General features: G+C 36.1%; 1 protein-coding gene across 6 annotated transcripts in view; it reads right to left on the bottom strand.

Moving 5' to 3' along the window:
- Window positions 1-2,032: 2,032 nt before the first annotated feature.
- Window positions 2,033-20,039, bottom strand: part of Tent2 (terminal nucleotidyltransferase 2) — a 47,611-nt gene continuing 29,604 nt past the window's right edge. For all 6 annotated transcript variants that reach the window (XM_048331121.1, XM_048331120.1, XM_048331119.1 and 3 more), the window contains 5 exons: window positions 17,740-17,783; window positions 7,890-8,026; window positions 6,317-6,408; window positions 5,190-5,269; window positions 2,033-3,304 (listed from right to left, as the gene is read on the bottom strand). In XM_048331121.1, the coding sequence (XP_048187078.1) occupies window positions 3,230-3,304; window positions 5,190-5,269; window positions 6,317-6,408; window positions 7,890-8,026; window positions 17,740-17,783 (428 nt within the window). In that variant the 3' untranslated portion in view covers window positions 2,033-3,229. The remainder of the gene's footprint in view (window positions 3,305-5,189; window positions 5,270-6,316; window positions 6,409-7,889; window positions 8,027-17,739; window positions 17,784-20,039) is intronic.

Below are 20,039 nucleotides of genomic sequence, written 5' to 3'. Positions count from 1 at the left end.
GCGGCCCCGGCGCGGCGGCTCGGGTTCCCGGCGCGGGGGAGGGGGAGCCCGGAGACTTTAAATAGAAGGCGCCAAAAAGTTTCGCCACCCAGCTTCAGGGGCCCGGCTGGGCTTCTCCTCCCCGCCTGTCTGCCAACTTCCCGCGTCCTCCTTCCTCCTGGCTGGGCCCAGCCCGGCAGGTGCGCGGCCCGTCTGGGGCCCACTGCAGGCCCCCCGCGTGGAGAGGGACCGTGGCTCGGGCTGCACTCGGACTCAAAAGGATGAAAGGGCCCCCAGCCCTGCTTTTTCCTCCAGAATTTGGTCAGGCTTAACGCTTCTGAGTTGAGCTTTTCACTGGACCCTTTACTCCAAACACTCCTTCCTAAGTAAATCCCTTACTATCCGTTACTCGATGGAACTTAGTTATCTATCTTCTAGAGGAAACTGAGGCTCAGTGGGAGCTTAGGTAGCTCGCTTAAGAGCCCATTCATTTCAAATGAAGGGCCTCAATGGAAAATGCTAGGCTAGCACAACTCAAGATCTCACTTTTGGATCATTGTTCAGAACCGACTTCCATTCTCTGCCTCAGCGATGTCTGACTGTTCAGCCAGGACAGTTGTAGCTCCACTGACTTTAAATTCACAGTACTCAAAAAATCTAAGTTTTGCCTGAAATTCAGCCTTTAGGATCCAAATCTTACTGTACCATGTAACATCAGAACAGAAATCCCCGGGGTGCTCCAAGACTGAAGCCCAAAATCCTCACAAAGACCAAAAATCTGCTGAGCAAACTACATCTTACCTCTGTGTTCTCACTTTTAGAGGGGCTCCCAACATCATCTCAAGTCCCTCCCCTGTACCTTTACAGTCTTTGTGATTGTTAAAGACTGTCACTGCAATCCCGAGGTTAAACTGAATGTTCTTCCCAGGTTCCCACAACAGCCGACATTAGAGGTTGGTAGCCAGAGGTCTGTGGCTCACACCTGTAATCTGGCTGAGATCTACGGCCCAAGGTTCAAAGCCAGCTCCAGCAGGGAAGTCCATGAGACTTTCATCTCCAATTAACTATCAAAAAAGCTGGAAGTGAAGCTGTGGCTCAAGTGGTGGAGTGTTAGCCTTAAGCAAAAGCAGCAGCTCAGGGACAGTACCCATGTCCTGAGTTCAAGCAACACGAAAGGAGAGAGAATGAATGCTGGTATCTCTGTCCCCAAGGCACTTTTAAAGTTCATTACTCATTTTCCTCCCACCATTCCCAGCCCTCACAGCTCAAAAGCTGGCCAAGTACCTAGTGCACAGCACTAGAGAACATTATTAAATGTTCCCCAAATACCAGACCAGACCATATCTGCTGAGTATTGTTGTCAACCAGGTACATGTGCCTTAATAACTCATATTCTTTACTAGTGGGAATGACTATAGCTACCACAGCAAGTATTTAATTATAGCATATTCTATTTATAACTGATGAATATTACATCTGGAGGTAGGGTATTACCAGCTGCAATGGCATGAATGCAATACATCCCACTTCCACCTTTGTGCAGCTAACTGGAGGTAAGAGGCTCTTGGATTTGTCTGCTAGGCTAGCTTCAAACTAAGAGCCTCAGGTCTCAGCCTCCTTAGTAACTAGGATTACAGGGGTGAGCCATCGGAGTCTGGCTAACAATTCCTTAACACATCCAAAAATGTAGAAATGGAGAGGTCAACACAAATGGAAAACAAAAGAATGTAACATTCACAAGACAAATAGCCAAGACTGAAAATAGTCTTAAGTGTTTCAACCCTTTGATTTAGAACACAAACCTAACTTACCAATCTATTTCTTACAATAAATGGGGTGAAAAGGAGTAAGAGTGGAGTCATTAAAAACTGAGCCACAGTGAGTGCACACAATAAATTGAGTCCTCATTCATTCCTAAGAACTGTATAGTATTCCTAAATAGTACCATGACAATGCACTACGATCATGATCACTCAAGATGCATCACTAGAATATTAATTATAGTCAATATATTTTGATGAAAGTTGTATAATGTAAATTTTTCAAGAAAGACTCAGATTTCTATGTACAAAGTTTATTTGACATCATATAAAAATTGAAACTTAAATGAAAATATGCACCTTTTAAGTCAAAGAAAAATTTTAGCTTAACTTTTGAACTGGTCTGCAAAAAAAAAAAATACATGAGGTATAAATTGTACTACAGTAGGCCTAAAAGAAGTTGTTAGCAGTTCTTTTGCAAAAGTTAAAACTGTTTTTGAGATTTGTTTTTATACTTAAATTTACATGTAACAATTTACAAATATTTACAAAAATCAAAAGCAACTTTAACAAACACTAGCTTTTTCAGCAGCCTCTACAACCTTGTGTGAAAAGAAATACTAAATTCCAGTTTAGATTACTGTACACAGAAAAACAAATCTGATTCTACAAACAGGATATAACCTTAACCTTGATGTTTCTGTTGCTTATCACGGGTAAAAAAAAAGGCAGGAAAACAGAAGAACAAGTGCACACTGCACTACACTGTGACAAAGCACAGCAGAGGCCAAATGTCCTTAAAACAATCCAATCACAAGTCACTAACTGCTGCGTTAGCACTCACATTAGCACAGTGTAAAATGTAATTACTGTTGTTTTAACATAACGTGTAATCTGAAGAATCCATCAAAAGCATGTAAAAACACTGATGAAATGCTAGTACAGACATACTCAAAGCCCATTTGTCCAAGGAGTCAGATGAAGACTTAAGGTAACAGTCCAGTATTTAGTGACTCCAGTGATTTCATTGAAATAAAAGATTTCATTTTGTTTCAAGTAACTGAATGACTTGAATCTTTACTTCATTAAAACAGACATAGACAACAACCTATTGTAGGTGATACAGTAATAAACATGTATGAATCAGACCCTTTTCAAAATACCACACAACTCTTACAAATAACTGAAGTTATATCAAAACCTTTCATTTGTTCAGGTAATTTCTCAAAATATATTTTATCTAATTGTCTGAAAATTCACGTAATAATATTACTAGTCATCAATGTAAACATTTTCAAAAATACATTTTTAAACCAAACAATTTTATTAGGAAACATCATAATAAAATATGCAATCTTTATATATGTCCCTATAAAAATGGAACATGAAAACAAGAACAATTAAAAAAAACATGATGGAGGTAAACAAAATGCATTATGAAGTAATTATTGTTCTTTTATTTCTTGAAGAATTTAAGAAATAGAGGTGAGTTATCTTTTCACGATAGCAGCTCTTAAAGGTAGTATACTGTTCAAATCTCTTTTGTTTTTCAATCTCTGCCATGACTAGGAAAGAAAGAAAGAGTCATTCTTAAAACGTAAGACATACAAAGAACAAAAGACTGAAAGAAGTGTTAAAATATTAATAGTGGTTATCTCTACTTAGTAAATTTCTGGATGATCTTTTCCTCTTTATATTTTACTTCACAGTTTTTAAAAGCTACCCAAGTATTGTCCTTATCATTAGAAATACTTTAAAAACCTATAGATGTATATTTCCAGTTCATTAATTTTTTAAAAAATTGAGGGGCTGGGAATATGGCCTAGTGGCAAGAGTTCAAGGCCAAGGACTGGCCAAAAGATAAAAAAATAAAAAATTGAGCACATGAGTAGTATCTACAGATGACATTTATTGAATAATTCATCTAAAATAAATTACTAAATAATTACATCTGAATAGTAAAGTATTAAAAACAAAAAAAAATCCTTAGATTTGAGAGAAAATAGGATTACATCAATTATTTGACTTTTTGCTTTTCTTAGCATTTTGGTCTTTCTGAACTTTTCTGGGAAAAGAACAATGAATAAAAAATGATGGGGGAGAGAGAGAGAGAGAGAGAGAGAGAGAGAGAGAGAGAGAGAGAGAGAGAGAGAGAGAAAGCGAGAGATTGAAATTCTGGTTCAAAGCTAAAAATCTGGGGCTGGGGAATATAGTCTAGTGGCAAGAGCGCTTGCCTCGTATACATGAAGCCCTGGGTTCGATTCCCCAGCACCACATATATAGAAAACGGCCAGAAGTGGCGCTGTGGCTCAAGTGGCAGAGTGCTAGCCTTGAGCAAAAAGGAGCCAGGGACAGTGCTCAGGCCCTGAGTTCAAGGCCCAGGACTGGCAAAACAAACAAACAGAAGCTAAAAATCTACTACTAATTTATTCTCACTTTAGTTGACCAGTTGACTGAAAGTATTGCTTTTATAGCTTATCATTTATCACTAAAAAAAAACAATTTTCTATTCTGCCTAACAAATTTTATGTTGTTTAATAAATTTAAACAAATTTATTCTGAGCCCAGCTACTCGGGAGGCTGAGATCTGAGGATTGCAGCTCAAAGCCAGCCTGGGAAAGAAAAGTTCTTAAGACATTGTCTCTATTTAACCAGCAAAAACCCCTAAGTGGAGATATGGCTCAAGTGGTAGAGGGCCAGACTTAGGTGAAAAAAGAGAAGAGAGTGTAAGGCCTTGTGTTCAAGCACCAGGCACAGACACAGAAAATTAATTAACTAAGGGGCCTGGTTTGAAAGGCAGTTAATTATGAAAACACAGTCCACTTTTGTCTAAATAATAAAAAGCTATGCTTCTAAAAATGATCACAGTTCTTTCTTCTATAAAGCATTCCTCCCTAGGTTTCATAGAACACAGTGCACCTCACACTATATACTCTCATCTAGCAAAACCACTGATTTAAATTCATACTATGGACATAGACATATACATTTTTTTTAAACTTTCAAAACATAAAAGAGAAAAGGCCACTCTAAATTCCATCTAACAGTGTGGTAAGCAAAAAAAAAAAAAAGGACATAGCTGAGACATAGCTTCCTTCCGAGATTGTAATAAACTCCCTGGTATTTTATGGAAAGAGATTAGTTCATTGAGTTTTATTCCATTATTCTGGAAGCTTAATAAACTCCAATAATATATTTATTTCCACAAAAGTGAAAGTCATATGAAAACATATGAATGAACATATGACAGTCATATAACTGAAAAACAGAGCTAACCTTCGCTGGCAGAAAAGTGAATCTAAACTCAAGTGGTAAATTCCCTATTCTGTTACATTAATGTCACCACAGCTTAGAAATCAAAATTATTTGATACTATTACATACTTATTTATATTTTTACTTTTAAAGCATAGTTCACTAATATTTCTAGAATTAATCTGACAATGTTTACCTTTAAAAACTGATCCTTGATCATGTCAAATTTCTGCTTTTCATGCACAGCTCTGGCTGTATTTGTTCCATCAAAAGGTTCTGCAATGTTAGAGGAACATTTGAACAACAAATCATTAAAAGGACAATTTTCTATCTTTATGCAGTAATGTGAGTCAAACCTAGGGTTCTGTATATGTAAGGCAAGAACAGAACCACTGAGCTACATCCCCAGCCCCAAAACATTTATAGATTAGGTTCAATTATATGAAATTGCCAACATGTAACCATTTCTGACCTACAAATACAGAATTTTGTATGGGTTAGCCTAATATCTTTACTAGATATATGTCCATAACTCATAACTATAGTGTATCTAATAAGTTAGTTAGAACTCCAGTGAGAGGGATGACTAAAAATGAAAGTCATCAGCTCTAAGTATTTTAAGTTTATATCATGAAAGTAGGTAAAGTTTCTGAAGACTTACAGCATGTCAAGGACCTACCCTAAAGGAACACAAATAAATTAAATAAAAAGTGACCAGAAACAATGAGAGGTGCTTACTGTCAAATGTACAGTAGGATAATTTAAAACTTAATTTTAATTTAAAGGCTAATTTTGCGCATAAGGAAAAAGGATCTATATCCTTTCAAAGTAGAGGTTCAATGTGGAGAAAATGGAAGCCAGTTTCAAGTTATGGTGTGAGTAAATGGTTTAGAAAGAAATTCAGTGAAACAGTAAATTTGGAGAGAAATTGATGAAGAACAGAGAAAAATGAAATAGTAAGCAGAAAAGACTGGTGGAAAACTAAGGAAATCTTTATGTACGTGTGTCCCCAAATCTATCCTCGAGGGCCATCACCTCAATTCCCATTCCATTTACCTACCCTATGCCCACAAGGTAAGAGTCTACTACAAACATAAGAAAAACAAAGAGGAAGAAGAAAAAGGGGGGGTGGGGAGTGGAAAGGTAGGAAACAGAAAAGATTAAATGTTCAAATTCAACTAAATTTCAAATGTTAAAAATTTAACACTGTAATCACTTCAGAACATACATGCCTTACTTTTAACTCGAATCCAAACTGAAATTAAATTATTCCCTCTTACTAATGTTAATAAGTGGTAATTAAAGTAAGCATAGGAAAACTACCTTCCACACAGATATATTTATTTCTCCATTCAATACCATCAGGCCTTGGAATGACTTTGGCTTCACGAACTGAAATCATTTGAGTATTCCAGCTATAATAAAAAAGATATATAAACTGTGTCAATTTCATTATTTCCCTTTTATTTTATCAGTTAGTAGTATAACCTATACTGATTTTCTTACACAATACTGGCATTTGCCTCAACCCTCGGCACCCCAATCTCTACTTCCCTCCTCTAATTTTCTCTACAGCTTCTAACAACTGCTTACTTATTCATGCTTATTATGTATTGTTATTGTTTACTGTGTACCTCCCAAAGTAGAATAAAAGTTCCAAGACATTAAGATATTTTTCTATTTCTTTTGCTATTCAACTAGTTATTTAGTACATACCAGGTATTCAAGGTTTCCTGAAAAAATGTAGTACAGAAAAAAAATTGAATGCAAGTAAGTGAAAACAGGAAAACTATACATATGGTATTTAAAAAAATTAACAGTAGGATACTCAGCTAAGAATATAGTCATAGTAATGAATTAGTTAATATGTAAAAGAATTTTGATAGCTGATAAAAAAAATGTAGGGGCCAAAGGCATAACTCAAGTGGTAGAACGCTATCTAGCAGTGTGAAGCCTCGTACTGAGGAAAAAATAGATTATAAAGATTTCTAATGCAATTTAAAGTACTCAATAAATTCTTCTCTTTACTTGAAAAAGAATTAAAAGTCTGATAAAGAACACTTGAGTATCTGACATAAATGTCTCAGGACTTTTTATGACCACTTAAGATTTACTGATGTTTAGCCATGTATAGTGGTACACTTCTAAAATCTCATTTACAATAATAGAGGCTGAGGAAGAAGGACTAAGCCTAAGAATTCAGGACCAGCCTGGGCAATGTAGACCAAATACCATCTCTTAAACTAAATATTAAGTTACTTCATTATTTGACATTTTGCTGCTGAAAATTCTTAAAAGCCAGGCTTTGAGAACTATACATAGGGGTGGGGACTCATTTATCCTGGGTGACCTGTATTGCCACAATGTCTGTCTCCATATTGCTCTTGACCAAAAAAAGTAGAAAAATCATACTTTTAAGATTCCTTCCTGTGATCTAATTTCACAAAGTACAAATTTTTTCCTATATCATTCTGGAATGTAGTAAAACTGAGGATTTTGTGTGTTTGTGTGATACTGAGCAGGCAGGCACAATACCGCTTGAACCATACCTCCAGTCCATTTGCTCTGTATTAGTTTCTATAAATTTTAAGTTCCTGGAAAATAGATGTCCCAAACTATGAAATACCTTTATGGAACTAAACAGAGGGTTCAGAAAGGCACTTCTCAAAAATGAGGCTTTATATAAAATGGGATTACAAATGCAATGAGCTAAAACCTGGCCTAATATATTATAGTCTTGTACATTTGCTGGGACTATAACATCTAGAAATTGTTAGGGTTTTTTTAACTAGATATTTCTGGACATGTTTACAGCACAACAATTAACAAATACAGACTTTGACCCAATTTATAAAATTAACATATATAAACAAACATAATTGAAAGCTTGACTTACTCAAACTCTACAGCATAATATTTAAGAAAACCCAGTAAGAGGTCCCCAAGACTTGATTCGTTCTTTGAGAGGTAAGGAGGAACATTACATGGAGCTTGATGTACAAGGTGCAGCTGTATAGCAGGGCTAAAAGATTCCTGTTAAGAAGAGAAAAAAGCTAAGCCATTTAAACACATACTAAAAATCCATATACATTTTTTAAAAGAAGAAATCAAACTTCTGTGTGTTGGAAATTTACAAATTTGATTGTCTTCTACTACAGATTCCACCAATATTTGAAGTAAGACAGAAGGTACCTGGAAAACTAAGATATTTTAATACTTGGCTTGGGAAAATCACTTAGTTATTATCTCTATGATAGCCAAAGACTTCTAACTCATACAGTAACAGTACACGTATCGTAATTCAACCTAGCAAAACACACACTCATAAAGGTATCACCTTCACTATTTCCACAAGGACCAGAAGTACAGAAAAGATATAAAGGCACAAAGCAATAAACAGCCTTTTCTAACTGCTTCTTGGTACTCCTCAAAGGCCAAAAGAGTAGCTTCAACACATGAATAGTATTCATTTAAAATGTTTGTTTTACTCTGCACCTTTGTACTTTGTGTTTTAATGAAAACAGAAAATCGAAATGAACTGAACTCAAAAAGAAAAAGGCAAGGGGGAAAATTATAGTACACATATTAACAATAACAGCCAGGAAACTTTCACCAGATTACTTATAAAGGACAATAGTGCATGTGACCCAGGTCACAGTTTGTTGGGAATTTCTCTCTCTCTCTCTTTTGTGGAGAGGGAGGGGGTTGTTTATTTGGTCTGTTATACCATTCATTTTCATAGCTGATTCTTCTTTAGCACCAAGTTATAGATTTAAAAAAATACACTAAGTGGAAAAAAACACGAAATGAATATAGATACCTCCAAGTAATAAATATCCAAAACTGGGACACAGCCTAAGATAATTTGCACAGTGTCCTAAAAAACAGCTGTGTTTACCCACTGCCATCCAAGTAGAAACAGATTTTTCATAAAACTAGTTAAAGTAGCAGGGCACCAGCAGCTCATGCCTCTAATCCTAGCTACTCAGGAGGCTGAGATCTGAGGATCGGTTCAAAGCTAGCCTGGGCAGAAAAGTCCATGAGACACTTATCTCCAATAAACCAATTAGAAAACTGGAAGTGGTGCTATGGATCAACTGGTAGAGTGCTAGCATTGAGCCGAAGAGTTCAGGGATAGCGGCCAAGCCCAGAGTTCAAGCCCCATGACGGACAAAAAAAAAAAAAAAAAAAAAAGGAAAAACTAGTTAAAGCAGCAGAAATGCCAACTATAGCTAAGGTTCCTAATTCTTTTAAAAAAAAAATAACCTGGAGTTCACAGTTCTTCATTCTAAATAACTTTAAGAGAAAAATAATAAAATAACTGGTAACTAATCAAATTGAATACATTACCTAAATAACTAAGTGGTAACACACAGAAATAGTGCAGCAATAAATGCTAGTCAATAAGAACAAAGGAGCAAATAAAACATCCCTGTATAATCACCAATAAACATGATTATTTTTCTCTTAGAAAAAGAATTATATTCCAATCATTACTGGGAAAGCTAGCAATCTTCAGCTTGGGACTTTGTTTTACATTTCTACTACTTGTAGTTATTAGACTCAAAATGAAATTTTAATTAGCCTGAGGAAGGAGTAGGGTATGTAGAAAGCAGCCTCAATGTACCAATAAGAATAAGGCAGGGCCAGGCACAAGTAGATCATGCCTGTAATCCTAGCTACTTAGAAGGCTGAGATGTAAGGATCATAGTTCGAAGCCAGTCACACCTGGGCAGGAATGTCCATGAAATTCTTATTTCCAATTAACCTCCTAAAAGCTTGAAAGTGGAACTGTGGCTAATGTGGTAAAGTGCTTAAAGGAAAAAAAAAGTTTAGAAACAGCAGCTAGACTCCGAGTTCCCACAACAACAACAACAACAAAAACAAAACTGTAAAAGAAAAAGGATGAACAGATGTAGTATCTTTACCTTCCCTCATATCTTTTACTTGTTAGGTATTAAACTGTACTTCTGGCAACACTACTTAAAATTTGTTAAACCACCTAGGCATTGGTGACTTATGGCTGTATTGCAGTTCAAAGCCATCCCAAGCAAAAAACTGAAAGATCTATCTCCAATTAACCAGCAAAAAGTAGGACTGAAGGCATGGCTTACAGGCACAGTGCCAGCGGTGAGCAAAAGTCAAGTAAATCCAAGGTCCAGAGTTTAAGACAGACAGACACACACACACAAGACACACACACACACACACACGAATACTATTTTCTTGCCAAGAAATTAAGAACTATGCAGGCCAAACAATAAGAAAAGCAGGATACACAACTATTATGGGTCAATTAAAAAATTTAAAGTAGGTCCCTATTTAATCATCTTGCTTATTATTTTGATCCCCAGCAACAGAAAACTAAATATTCAATTTAAAACAATTATCATGTTCTTACATAAACCTAAAATTGTTTGAATTCTAAAATTATCTTAATAACTTAAAGGAAAAAGATCAAGAAATATCCAGTCCGAATCTATTCTATTAAATTGTGAATGACTTTCAGACAACAATGCTAGTGTTCTTTTTAGCTCTACTGTTCATTTTTCATGGCTTTATATAGAGCCACATGCTAATGGAAAAGTGAAGGAACTATCCACACAGTTAGTTATCCACAGTTTTTTTTAAAAACTGAAGACAATTTTGCCAGGTGCTGGTGGCTCACACTGTAATCCTAGCTACTCAAGAGGCTGTGCTCTGACAACCAAGGTTCAAAGCCAGCCAGGGCAGGAAAGTGCATGAGACTTTTAGTAGAAAATCAGAGACTAGAAAACCAGAAGTGGCACTGCAGCTCAAAATGCTACATAGAGCACCAGCCTTGAGCTCAAAAACAGCCCAGGCCCTGAGTTCAAGCCCCATGACCCCCCCCTACACACGCAAAAAAAAAGTTGTGGGGAGATTACAGGTTCTTCACACCTGTAATCTTAGCTATTCAAGAGGCTGAGATCTGAAGATTGCAGTTCAATGCCAGCCTAAGCAAGAAAGTCTGTGACTCTCATCTCTAATCAACCAGGAGAGCTGTGACCCAGTGGAAGAGCAGCAGCTTTGAGAGAGAGAGAGAAAAAAAAAAAAAGCTACAGGACTGCAAAAACAGGCTTCTCCATGATGGCTACGTGTTTAAAATATATGCTACAGTAGATAGAATAAGTAATGCAACTTCAGCTAATACATTCAAAGGCACATTAAAGAACAATTTAAAAAATCAGCCTTAAAATTACAAACCAAGTGAAAGGAAAACCAATTCAAATGGTAACATCATTTCCTTGAAAATACATTTTATTTGTTGCACCAACAATGTTCTATTGTTGTTTTTGTAATTTCTGAATTAGATTATCATTATAAAGCCCGTGTTGGTTTTGAACCCAGTATACCTTCCAAGTACTGGGACTAAAGGTATCTCTCACCATATCTGGCTTGTTTTTTCAAGTAGGGTTTCTTTACTATATTTTTAGGATTGCCTTACTTTGAGCTTCAAATCATCAAATGTATAATGATCTACAAATTTCAGGAAATATTTTCTAAATAATACATATGTTGACATTTTGATACATAATATTGCATTTCTCTCCCATCAGTTCCATGTTAAAAGAAATCTAAAGACCATCTTTTGAAAATATCTAAAATGTCCCATTGTTTTTGTCCATATAATCGCCTACCAGCAATGGCAAAATACACCATTAGCCAGTCTATCATTTCCTGTGCCATAGTAGTTTGCTTTATCTCCAAAGCTTAAAATTTGGACAATTAAATACTTTCTAGAATAAGCAATTGGCTTGTTTCTTATTACTAATAATAACCATCACCTGCTGGGCGCCCGTGTCTCATGCTTGTAATCCTAGCTACTCAGGAGGCTGATATCTGAGGATCATGGTTAAACTACATGTTTTATTTTAAGTTAGCAAGAGTAACAATTAACAGTCCCATACCTTAATACTTTTAGGAACAATATGGTTATAATCTTCCGTCCTATCTTTCTCATTGACTAACAACTGAGATATACTTTTTTTTTTTTAAAACAGTGCTCAGCCCTCAACCCTTCTACATGATAGGCAAGATCTCTGCTACGGACCTGCATTCATAGCCCAAAATACAACAACTTTTAAATATTTTAACTTGGGGAAGGGATAGACTAGTATGTGCCTAACATGCATGAAGCTTTGGGTTTGGTCCTGAGCACCACGAGAAATAAACAAAAAAAAGCCAGGTGTGGCAGTGTATGCCTATCATCTCAACACTCTGGAGGAGGTTGAGGTACAGGATGAGAAGTTCAAGACCAATCTAAGTGACACTACCAGTTCAAAGGACAAAAATGACTTGAATGATCCAAGACACATAATCACTAATGATGGGTCCAGAACTTGGTATTGTTTTATGCTGTTTCCTTGGTCAAGGCCAAAATTACAGTAGTATTTACTAAGTCATTTTATTTAATTTCTGCAGAATTTGTGATAATTACTTAAAACGTCTAATCACAAATGATGGATCCAGAACTTGGTATTGTTTTATACTGTTTCCTTGGTCAAGGCCAAAATTACAGTAGTATTCACTAAATCATTTTACTTAATTTCTGCAGAATTTGTGATAATTACTTAAAACGTTAACAGGAAAATTGTTACTTTACTAAGAGGAAGCAGTATAAGCAGTATAAAACAATACCAAGTTCTGGATCCATCATTTGTGATTGATTACATGTCTTGGATCAATCAAGTCATGTTTCATCCCTAAATGAGGTATCTTACAAGTTCATTAATTGAAAAAAATTGTGTGTAAAATTTTGGGTATTAAGTAGATGTTTTGTTTTCTTTTCTTTTGCCTGTCCTGGGGCATGAACTCTGGACCTGGATACTGTCCCTGAGCCTCTTTGTGCTCAAGAGCTAGTGCTCTACCAATTGAGCCACAGCACCACTTCTGGATTTTTCTCAGTAGTTTACTGGAGTTAAGAGTCTCATGGACTTTCCTGCCCAGGACAGCTTCAAACCTAATCCCAGCTCTCAGCCTCCTGAGTAGATAGGATTACAAGCACGAGACTCAGGCATCTAGCAGATGAAGGTTATTATTAGTAATCAGAAAAAAGATAATCTGTATGTTCAAAAAACGGTAGTACTCTGAAACACTGCTCTGTTGAGCAGCTTAGTTTTGTTGTTTTGTTTTGTTTTGTTTTTTTTAAATCATGGGCTGGGAATATGGCCTAGTGGCAAGAGTGCTTGCCTCTTATACATGAAGCCCTGGGTTCGATTCCCCAGCACCACATTTATAGAAAAAGGCCAGAAGTGGTGCTGTGGCTCAAGTGGCAGAGTGCTAGCCTTGAGCGGGAAGAAGCCAGGGACAGTGCTCAGGCCCTGAGTCCAAGCCCCAGGACTGGCTAAATAAATAAATAAATAAATCCTTAATTAGTAGGGCTCAGTTCTTAATCATCTAAGCATCATTTTCTTTCTCTCTTTGTGGTGCCAATTCTGGGGCTTGAACTCAAACCCTGAGATCTGTCACTGAGCTTCTTTTGCTCAAGGGTAGCACTCTAACCACTTGAACCACAGCTCCACTTCTAACTTTTCGGTAGTTTACTGGAGTATCATGGACTTTCCTGTCTGGCTTCAAACCTCAACCTTCAGCGCTCAGCCTCCTGAGTAACCAGGATTACAGGCATGAACCACAGGTACCTGGCCTAATTTCATTTTTTTGTTTTTTGTGCCAGTCCTGAGGTTTGTGCTGTCCTTGTTTTAGCCCAAGGCCTAGCATTCTACCAGTGGCTTTTTTTTTGTTTGTTTCAAAGTAGTTTAAGGAGTAAGACTCTTGTGGACCTTCCTACTCAGGCTGACTCTGAACTACGATCCTCAAATTTTAGTCTTCTGAGTAGCTAAGATTACAGGTGAGCCACCAGTGTGCATGGTTTTTCTTTTTAAAGATGGTTTAAGTTTGAAGAAAGCAATGTAACTATAATACCTAAATGCAAATTAGGATCACTACTCCAGCACCATATTGTGATTAAATTTTCATTGTTGTTGCTGGGGTTCTTGCACTAGAATTTCCCTATTAGGCTGGCTTGGACTTCAAGGTCCTCTTGCCAATGTACCTTTCCTGTGCTGGGATTTTAAGTATGGATCACCAAGCACAGTTGGTGTTTTGCACAGGTTTGGAGCTAGAATTACATTAAATTAAAATCATTTAAAATGTTAAGTCATAGTTAATTATTTCACATGATAAGAAAATAAATAGAATTATTAGCAAAACGGATGAAACTGTAGGGTCAGAGGTGGTAGATGTGAATGGAAGTCAGGACTCTTATGAGAGTAAAGGTAAAGGGCTGGGAATATGGCCTAGTGGTAAAGTGCTCGCCTCATATACATGAAGCCCTGGGTTCGATTCCTCAGCACCACATATACAGAAAAAGCCTGAAATGGTGCTGTGGCTTAAGTGGTAGAGTGCTTGAGTGCCTTGAGTAAAAAGAAGCCAGGGACAGTGCTCAGACCCTGAGTTCAAGCTCCAGGACTGGCAAAGAACAAAACAAGAGAGTAAAGGTAAATACTAAAAAAACCCCACAAAACTGATGCTAGAGCTGTTCAGAATGTATTAATAAGAACTTACGGTGAGTTTCTCCTTAAAATTATAAATCTCTATTCCCAAACACAGCACGCTGTCCTATACTGATTTCTCACAGCACAGGGGCAAGGTTAAGGGGTCCACAGAAGCAGTCTGGCCTCGAACTAGTAGTACTTCTCCAACCTCCCAACTGCTGGGATCACATACGTGCAGGTGCCACAACAACTACCTAAGAGTGACTGATTACTCAAAGACTTTTCTGCTTAGGCTGACTCTGAACCACGACCCTCAGATTTCAGCCTTCTGAGTATCTAGAATTACAAGCACAAGCCATTGGTGCCCAGCTATTAGGTTCTCTGTTTCCTGAATCACATGTTGCTCTTCTTTTAACATTAAAATTTGGGTCTTACAATAAATAAAGTTGGAATAAAATGAAATAGTATAAACATATATAAGTATGAGCTAAAAAATATATAGAGGAAAATATTTAAGAATAAGGCCAAAAAATTAAGTATTTCTTTACTTGCTAATATTTTCACTTTTCATAATGTATAAAAGCATAAAGTCTGATCACGAACTACATTACCATGCACCAAGATCAACTCAAAATGGACCAAGGACCTCAACATCAGACCTGAATCCTTGAAACTATTGAAGGACAGAGTAGGAAAGACGCTAGAACTTATAGGCACAGGAAGGAACTTCCTGAATAGAGTGCCAGGGGCACAACAGATAGGGGAGAGACTCAACAACTGGGACTACTACAAAATAAAAAGTTTCTGCACAGCTAAGGACATAGCCACCAAAATAGAAAGACAGCCAACCATATGGGAAAGGATCTTTACCAGCACAGCAACAGACAAAGGCCTAATATCTGTCATCTACAGAAAAATAAAAAAACTAAGCCCCTCCAAGCCCAGTAAACCAATTAGGAAATGGGCAAAGGAGCTAAAGAGAGACTTCACAAGAGAAGAGATAAAAATGGCAAAGAAACATATGAGGAAATGTTCAACATCCCTGCTAGTAAAGGAAATGCAAATAAAAACAACCCTGAGATACCACCTCACCCCAGTTAGAATGGCCTATACTCTGAACTCAGACAACAACAAATGCTGGAGGGGCTGTGGGGAAAGAGGAACCCTTCTCCATTGTTGGTGGGAGTGCAAATTAGTACAACCACTTTGGAGAACAGTATGGAGGTTTCTCAAAAAGCTCAACATAGACCTACCCTATGACCCAGCCATACCACTCCTAGGCATCTATCCTGAACAGCAGGTCCCAAGATATCAAAAAGACATTTGTACTTCCATGTTTATCGCGGCACAATTCACAATAGCCAAAATATGGAAACAACCCAGATGCCCCTCCACAGATGAATGGATCCAAAAAATATGGTACCTATACACAATGGAATACTACATAGCGATTAGGAATGGTGAAATATTGTTATTCGCAGGGAAATGGTCAGAACTCGAACAAATAATGATGAGCGAGACAAGCCTAGAACACAGAAAACAAAGAGGCATGATCTCCCTGATATATATGACTGTTAAGATGGGGTGACGGAGAGACAGTAGAGACCAGGTCTGTGAAACCAAAAACTGCTTGTCAAATGGTATTTCCCACAGGATTGGGTCAGCGACCCAACAGTATGTAACTAAAACCAAACAACTACTCAACATATAAAGGTCAAAAACTGACCTCTCAGTGGAATACAATAGCTCAAAAGCTATGTATGTACGTTCATATAAGACTGTCGACATATTGTCTAATGTCGACATTACATTTAAAGCCCTAGGCGAATTTTCTTGGGTGTAAGCCATGTGGCTACTGTATATGTTCTTGGTACATTGTGTATTGTATATATGTCTACCTCACCTAGGGAAGGGAAAGAAAAACAGGGCATAAGATATCACAAGAAATGTACACACTGCCCTACTATGTAACTGTACCCTTTTTGCACAACACCTTGTCAAAAAATTTGTGTTTAATTAATAAATTACAAAAAAAAGCATAAAGTCTGATCACTAACTATATTAGAAACTCATTTTAATAGTTTAATTCTAAAAAGAGGACCAGCTTTTAACCATTCCTATCATAGTCTATCCCAGTTGATGATCCACCAAAAACTGAGAAGCCTCCATTACAGCTATGAAACTAATGCTTTTATTACAGTGAACCTTTATTTTACAATGTTACATGTATGCATTATAACTAATGTTCAAAACAAAGATAACGGTTCTTTTCTTCTCAATCACCAAGGACTAAATCCTATTTAATTCATGTTACAACTCATGTATATTTTTTGTGATACAATAAGTTTTCTAAAAACTGATCATACATATATATATACGCATAGCATATTCTCCTTTGTACCATTAACCTTGCTTAGAAAACAGCTCCTCTTATATGGACAAATACATATTGACACACATATATGTATAAAACTAAAATGTACATGATTTCAGATAAGTCATTCCAAACAAGCAGCTTAAATATTATTTTCAAAGAAAGTCAGGAACAAGGAGGAAAACAGAAATGTCAGCAATATAAAACAAAGAAACAGAATTTATGGGAAAGCACAGAAGAAAACAGAGGAAAAAATAAATGAATACATTATGAATAAGTACATTATATATTACCTGGGTTTCTCTAAACTCAAATTTGAGTTATACACTAAATTTTCCCAGTGGCCATACTTTAGTTTTTAGTATTTCCAGTTTCAGCAGGATTAATATTATGCAGATAAGAATAGCATGCTAATGTTACCTCTTTGGTGTATTATTTAGCAAGACAAAAGATTATCCAACTATTCAAATGTTTAGTTTCATTCCCTATTTTTCAAAGGATAAAGTTGGCTGAAAAAATTGAGTTATGAAACAAAAGCTCTATGCTAAAATAGTATGGAGAGGATAAAGTCAAATAGATCTTGACCACCTAAGTATATTTAATCCCTATTAGTAATAGGCATGCATGTCATGCAAAAAAATTCTACAAGAACATAAATGACCAGCTTCTCTGCCAATAACTAAAGTATGAGTTTTCTGAAAATACTACATGAAATATTCAAATGTTCTAGTGGCAAATTCCTGTCTATACAAAAAATGTTATCATGTATTAGCCTTACATATTCACATTTATACAACATATAATAATTCTATATACACTTGACATAATATGTATTATAATTTATAAGAAACACTTACTGGGTAAATTTTTTGTAGGGACGGAAGGATGGGTTCAGGTAGGGCTATAAAAAGAAAAAGTTTAAAGCTTCTGTGATTCACATGATTCAATTTATAATGCAATAATCTGTTACCTATACCCTAGGAATGAGACTATTGGGTTTATGATACAATTCAAGAATTGCCATATAATATGATCAAATTAAAATACTGGCCCAAATTAGACATATATACAAAATAAGAAAGGATAGTTCTACAGATATTAGGCCATTGCTAAGATGGCTGTAGTTACCAAAAATGTAATTTTAAGCAATCAACAATAAATCAGGAAAGAATATCCCTATAATTGTCCTTTTATTATTTAATTTTCACTAACAATACTAAAATTGAGAATTCCAAGAATGACTTACTAAAAAAAAATTTTTAAACTAAAATTAAAAAAAAAAAATCTTCAACAATCAGCATACATTAGTTTTACAAGGGAAATTTTATTGCGCCATTTCCACACATACATAAACGTATCTCAATTTAACCCCTCTATCATTCTCCTTTGCCCACTACATTTTTAGAGTCTCAGCAGAAATTAGAAATTTCAAACAGGAAATTTGCACAGCTAGAACGTTAAGTGAAATTACATACAAAGAAATCATTATCTTCCTGTCAGTGTTGTATTTTTTTGTCACTCTTCACTATCCAGTAGTTTAAACAAATCCAATCTCATAAAATGTACTATCAGTAATTTTACATTATTATAGTATAACACAAAAGGCAATATCATGAAAGGTATAACATAAAAGGTAAGATAAGAAATAATTATAAAATACAATGTCCCAAGAATGGTAAAATTTAAGCAACATATTTTCAAAATGTCTTAAAGACTAGAAACCAAATACACTACCAATAAAATAAGCTTTGTATTTAAGAATTTAGAATATACTACATACAATTAAGTTCAGCAACAAGTTTTTACTTGGCCAAAACCTCTAAAAACAACCTCTAGATTATACTAATGTACATTTAATCAACCATTATGACTAGCTCATAAGAATTTCAATTCTGATCTGAAAGTATGTATTTCTACCATTTACAACAAGGTCCAATTACAACACTCCTTAAATGGCCTTTGCCAAAGACATCCTGGACTCAACCTCACTTAAAGATTTTTTTGGAGATCAGTGCTAGGGCTTGAACTCAAGACCTGGATGCTCAGGCCTTTTGCTCAAGGCTGGTGCTCTACCTACCACTTGTGCTACAGCTCAACTTCTGTTTTTTTGATGCTTAACTGAAGCTAAGAGTCTTGCTGACTTTCCTGCCTGAGTTAGCTTCAAACCATGATCCTAAGACCTAAGCCTCCTGAGAACTAGATTTCCAAATGTGAGTCACCCCTGGCTGATAGCTGTTATTCTTTAGGATGGACCTAGAAATGGCTGATGGTGTCATTAATCTCATCCATTTCAGCAAATAGAATGTTTAACAAAGTCAAAACCAAATTGTAACATTTTTTATTACATTGGCAAAACCGTTAATTCTTCTTTGAATTTTCAATTTGTTTGCAAATCACCTTAAGTAACCTATGCTTAAAATACATTTTTCTACAGATGTCAATCAATGGTTTTAATGTAATCAGCAAGATAGGACACATATGCAGATGTTCATGCTATATGTTTTAATCAAACCAAATTTAGTAAATCTCATTTTTACATCACTAAAATAAAAATAGTAACAGACACTGACCAGTGATACTAGTTATTATTATATGCTAATATTATTTATTTATTCATATATATAAGAAACCCATTCAATTTTAATGAAAGTAAACTGCAATGTACAAGAAGTTAGGTCACTTTAAAAAAAAAAAAAGCAAAACTACCCAGGTGACAGTGACTCATGTCTGCAATCCTAGCTAGTCAAGGAGGCTCAGATCTGAGGATCAGTGTGAAGCAAGCCTAAGCAGAAAAAATCCACAAAAGTTGTTTCTAACTAGCCAGTAAAAGAGCTAGACTGAAGTTACAGCTCAAGTTCCTGTGAACAAGAAAGCCAAAGAAAAGCATGATTCGTATTAGTACATTCAAAAGTCTATCTTCAAAGTTTCTCCATTTTCTGTTAAGTTTTGCTAATATATTAAGAATAAGGCTGGTGGCTCACACCTATAATCCTAACTACTCCGAAGGCTGAGATCTGAGAATTGCAGTTTGAAGCCAGCCTGAGCAAGAAAGTCAGTAAAACTCTCTTCTCTCCCATTAATTGCCAAAAAGGCTATAAGTAGAGTTGTGGCTCAAAGGGAAGAGCACTAGCCCTGAGCAAAAAAGCTCAGAGATGGC

This window comes from Perognathus longimembris, chromosome 22, assembly GCF_023159225.1.
Source record: "Perognathus longimembris pacificus isolate PPM17 chromosome 22, ASM2315922v1, whole genome shotgun sequence".
NCBI lineage: Eukaryota > Metazoa > Chordata > Mammalia > Rodentia > Heteromyidae > Perognathus > Perognathus longimembris.
Note: the sequence above shows the minus strand (reverse complement) of the source record. Positions and strands in the feature narration are given on the sequence as shown.